The sequence below is a fragment of the Solanum tuberosum genome, unplaced genomic scaffold (assembly GCF_000226075.1).
Source record: "Solanum tuberosum cultivar DM 1-3 516 R44 unplaced genomic scaffold, SolTub_3.0 scf00072, whole genome shotgun sequence".
Classification (NCBI taxonomy): Eukaryota; Viridiplantae; Streptophyta; class Magnoliopsida; order Solanales; family Solanaceae; genus Solanum; species Solanum tuberosum.
The window spans coordinates 378,941-383,956 of NW_006238999.1; the positions used below are offsets into that span (position 1 = coordinate 378,941).

Here is a 5,016-nt window from a genome sequence, read left to right on the forward strand (position 1 = left end):
TTATTCCTATTTATAAAGGATGATGATGAGTTGGGCCTCATTTAAGGTCCGTTTGATTGAAGAATTTGGGCCTTATCTATTTTGGGAAGTACAAATAAGCCCAAATTCATTTAGCGGGTCGGATCGAAAACACTTTAATGGATAACAACCAAAATTTGGCCCAAACTGCGACCCGTTACGGCCCCGGCCCAATTTCAACTTCGCCAGTAGCTATTTCTTCTTCAACAAGTTGATACCACTACAAAATTGCTTTTCAATTTTTCTCCGGCGAATTCCTTACGATCTATTTCTCCGGCGATTTATAAATCGTAAGTTCCCTATTTCGTTAATGCAAGCTTGATTTATTATCTCGCATCTAGTATTGTGATTTTCTACCTGATAATATGCATTTTACTTTGCTTGTTAGGTTGTAAATGCGCTGAATTTTTATGGTATATTTTAATGATGTTCTTTGAGTTTTCTTACATCCCAGCGATAACTTTCAAGTCGTTTATAGAAAATGATGATTTAGAAGAATTTTTACAACTAGTTTAACCAATTATAGCAGGTTCCTTTGCCGGGTAGTTTTGATATGCTTTGATGAGTTTGTAACTTGTAACTGACCTATGCTCATCATTTATTTGATGATGTGACTTTTGTGAATACACAGTTACCCTTACCTCAAAAAATTATAGCAGGTTGCTTTGATTTCCATGTTATAATGGTGCTGAATTCTTTATGGTGTAGTAAGATGCCTTTGGGTGTTAATAAGCAATGGAGAACTATTCTTAGAAGCACATATAAAAGGAGTATAATACCATGAAAGAGGAAAATTTTTATGATGCTTTTTGACCTTTTCAGCACGTGGGATGGAAGTGATAAATTTTAATAAACTGATGGGGTAAATAATCTTTAGGTTTGTCCTTGTTAAAAATTAACCTTTATTTTGTTGATGAGCATGGTGTCTGGGCCAACTTGTTTGCACCTCGACTAATTCCATAGGGAATCTGTTTTCCACCAATAAGTACCAATTAACTCTGTCCAAGAAGGCTTGGATAAGTGGGAAGAAATCACCTAGTGTTTTTGGCCTTGGCTTGAATTTGAACCTAAGACCTCCATGTTTTCAACCTACTTTATTGACCACTAATCCTTTTATCTCAAACCTTCCAATTATCCACAACCATTTTGGTTCCTAACTATGAACTATCAGCATTTGATATCAATTGATTTAAGTTATCACTTTAACCCAACTGAGGCCATATGGAATGCCTTGAGTTTAGTTTAGTATGTTAGAAAGCTTTGATAGTTAGGTTCTCTCTTAATAATCAATCAATTTTTTGTCTACCGCGATTGTTAAGTATTACTGAATGAAATGTATTTGATTTATCCATTATTGCAGCTAAAGGTTGTAAATGATGAAGATCGATTTTAGTGGACTTGAACCAAGGGCCCCACTTCGAGGGGAGTCTTCTGAGCTGTTTGATGGAATTTCGAATTCTCCATCATTCCATCTTCCTAATACTGCTAATGTGAGTCTGACTATTTCTCTGTTGTGTCCAATTATATTCAGTTAATTGGGGATCTATCGAGTCCTAATTCTCTAATTATGTTATACTTTTTTTCCTCTGTGTTCTTTTAGTTTGATGGTTTTCAAAAAGAAGCAATCCAAATGGTGAAGCCCGCAAAGGGAACCACAACCCTTGCTTTCATTTTTAAAGGAGGTGTCATGGTTGCTGCTGATTCTCGGGCTAGCATGGGAGGATATATATGTAAACCCTTTTGCTCATTATTGTCTTTATGATAAACAATGTGAAGAAATTCCTCATTTACTTATCAACTCTTCTACTGATATGAACATCCATTTGTCTATGGTTCTTGTGTTGTGACCTTGCTGGCAAGAGAACTTACTACCCTCTGTCCCTGCCTAATGACTTGATATAACCATATTCAGTGGCTCATGGGACATGCAAGACCTCATTGTTTTCATGATTGAGTTTTTTTGGGTGCAAGTGAAGCTATATTTTCCCGGTTTGAGCATAAAATGTTATTGTTTTTAAAAGTGTCTACGTTCTACAAAATTTTCCTCTGTGCTGTGTCAGTGTCACTATAGTTATTGGTATAGTGACTAGAACTTGGAATTGGTACCTTAAGCAGGGTGTTTGGATAAAATAGACATAATCTGATTTCTTAATGATCAGAAAAAGAAAGTCTGATTTATTGGGTACCTGAAATGTAAACTTTAATTAACTTCAATTTTTAAATGGTTGTGTTATGGACTTACGCTATACAAGACTTGTATATGTTTTAGTCTTGGGTGTGTCATATTTGACTGTGAAGTTCTTCACTAGAGGAATGTGAATTCCAAATTTTAGGTAATAACAAATACTGTTTAAGTGTTATTCCTTGATCTATTGCAGCTCTTTTGACTTGGCCTGTCCTTTTAAGATGTGTCTTCCTTTCCTTGTAATATTTTGCAGCATCTCAATCTGTGAAGAAAATCATTGAAATTAATCCCTATATGCTTGGCACAATGGCTGGTGGGGCTGCTGACTGCCAATTCTGGCATAGAAACCTGGGAATCAAGGTATTTGGTTATAAACTACTTATGCTTCCTTTTCCGAGTTGCTGTATTTACCCATTTTGCCAGGGGAGTACTTGATATAAATCAATTCTGGACCTCTACATTACAGAGACCCTGTATTCTAGAGAATTTTAATGCTTCCGACTGCATATATTTATTTAGGATGGTTGTGTACTGCTCTCTTCACTCAACAGTAAAAAAAAGAGAAAGGAAAAAGGAGAGTATAAGCTAATAATAAGAACGGAAATATGACCACATTGAAGGGGTAAAAATAAAGAAATGACTAAAAATAAGTAGAGATGTTAGCGAACTGGTTCTTTGAAAGTCTCTTTCCGGTTAGTTTCTTCAAGTCTATGCCCCCATCTGTTGACCATATTTCACTCTGCAGATTAAGGTCTCCTGAAGTTAATGTCTAATTGTGCTTATTCAAAAGATAATAAAAAGGGTGGGGGATGGGGAGGGGACATGCATATCCTCTAGCCATGACCTATTTGCAGAAGAGAGTTCTGAACCTTTTATTTTATTTTCATAAGAGGTAGTAGTAAGGATTTTGGCTTCATGTACTTTGGAAGAGTTGGTCACCTGTTTCTTTTTCTGATTCAGTGCCGTCTTCATGAACTGGCAAACAAAAGGAGAATTTCAGTTACTGGAGCTTCAAAGCTGCTGGCAAACATTTTATATTCTTACCGTGGAATGGGTTTGTCTGTTGGAACCATGATTGCTGGTTGGGATGAGAAGGTAGTGAAAGATGGATGCTGGTAAAGTTTGCAAAATTTCAAATTCCCTTTTTCTTACTAATATAAAAGCTTGATTTCGCAGGGTCCAGGACTATACTATGTGGATAGTGAGGGAGGACGGCTTAAAGGAAACAGATTCTCTGTTGGATCTGGTTCTCCTTATGCTTATGGTGTTTTGGATAATGGGTGTGTGTTCTCTTCCACATTTTCCTATCAGCATTTCCATGGTTTCCCTTGTGTGTACTTGATAATGGTTGTTAACTAGAATTGTCATATCTGTATGACAAAGGTGACTGACTTTCAGACATCATATTAGGCAGCCTTTCGTATATGGCTTGTGCATATTGAAGTGCAAAAGACTGCATTCACGAGATCAGATGCATTTACCTGTTGGACATACTAGACTTCAGTGTCTTCTCAAAATGAGAAAGTTGTGTTGTGCCCCTAAGGTCTACAACATGTTCAATACGCAGGAGGGTGGGGTGGGGGGTTGCAGACGTTTCAAAGTGACTCCATAGTTTATTGTGCTGATCACTTTTGCAGCTTAAAACTCCTCGTGCTTATGACACACTTTTAACTTCAGGAAACCACTGAACTCTGCGTCCCATCTCTAATTCTAATTTTCCTCCCTATGCTGTTTCACTCTAGGTACCGATATGATCTGTCTGTGGAAGAAGCAGCCGAGTTGGCTAGACGAGCAATTTATCATGCTACATTCCGTGATGGAGCTAGTGGAGGTGTTGCTAGTGGTATGTTTCATGCATCTCATCCATAAAAAAGAGGAAATGCAATATTTGTTGGCTTTCCCCGTCTCTCTGTTGTATATTCGTTCCATGGTCTCTGTGTATTTGTCATTAACTCGTGGATTGTTTCAGTTTATCATGTCGGACCAAATGGATGGAAGAAGCTATCAGGTGACGATGTTGGAGAACTCCACTACCACTACTATCCCGTCGAAGTGGCAGCTGTGGAGCAGGAAATGGCTGAAGTTCCAGTGGCCTAAGGAAAAACAAAACCAAGATCAAATATGTGCTCATCTTCGCAAGTTAAAGCGACTGTTTAATTTTCTTCTGAGACTATTTTGTGGTCTTGCAATCTGTAAAACCGTAAAAACTTATCTACACCATATGTTTAAACTTTAAACCGAGCCAATAGATGCAAGGCTATGTGTGTTCCATTCATCACTTAAGTGTGTTTGGTATGGACAAAATGTTTTCCAATTTTTTCATGTTTTGTTGGCTTAAATGTTTGGAAAATGATTTTCAAATCAACTCATTTTCCTCAAATTTAAGGAAAATGACTTTTCTTTCAAAATTAAGGAAAACATGTTTTAAAACTTTATTTCATCCTTTAATTTTTTTTCTTACTCTACCCATATGTAGTGGCGGAGCTATGATTTTTAATAAGAAGGGGTTCAAAATCTGAAGTACTTAACACACGAACTAATCGATGGGGATTTGATAGTTACTATATATACATAAAAAATAATTTTATCCGTGCTAAAATAGTACTCCCTCCGTTTTAAAAGAATGACCTAGTTTCTTTTTTAGTCTGTTTAAAAAAGAATGACCTTTTCCTTTTTTGGCAACACTTTAATTTCAATTTTTCACGTGACATGTTTAAGGCCACAAGATTAAAGGGCATTTTGGTACATTTGACATAACTTTAATTTAGAACCACAAGATTAAAAAGTATTTTTTTTTTCTTAAACTCTGTTTC

General features: G+C 36.5%; 1 protein-coding gene across 1 annotated transcript; it reads left to right on the forward strand.

The window, feature by feature from the left end:
* The first annotated feature begins 217 nt into the window (after nt 1-217).
* On the forward strand, nt 218-4,481 carry LOC102582954 (proteasome subunit beta type-5-like). The gene is made up of 8 exons (XM_006345725.2): nt 218-308; nt 1,379-1,508; nt 1,619-1,748; nt 2,457-2,563; nt 3,164-3,298; nt 3,380-3,483; nt 3,946-4,046; nt 4,173-4,481. The coding sequence occupies exons 2-8, from the start codon at nt 1,392-1,394 to the stop codon at nt 4,298-4,300; spliced, it is 822 nt and encodes a 273-aa protein (XP_006345787.1). The 5' UTR covers nt 218-308; nt 1,379-1,391; the 3' UTR covers nt 4,301-4,481.
* The last annotated feature ends 535 nt before the right edge of the window (nt 4,482-5,016 follow it).

What these genes read in the sequence shown, in the direction of transcription:
- LOC102582954 (XM_006345725.2), top strand. Translation starts at nt 1,392, where the DNA reads ATGATGAAGATCGATTTTAGTGGACTTGAACCAAGGGCCCCACTTCGA. An exon ending in ATCTTCCTAATACTGCTAAT is followed by an intron (nt 1,509 to 1,618) that starts GTGAGTCTGACT and finishes GTGTTCTTTTAG; the next exon opens with TTTGATGGTTTTCAAAAAGA. An exon ending in TATGGTGTTTTGGATAATGG is followed by an intron (nt 3,484 to 3,945) that starts GTGTGTGTTCTC and finishes GTTTCACTCTAG; the next exon opens with GTACCGATATGATCTGTCTG.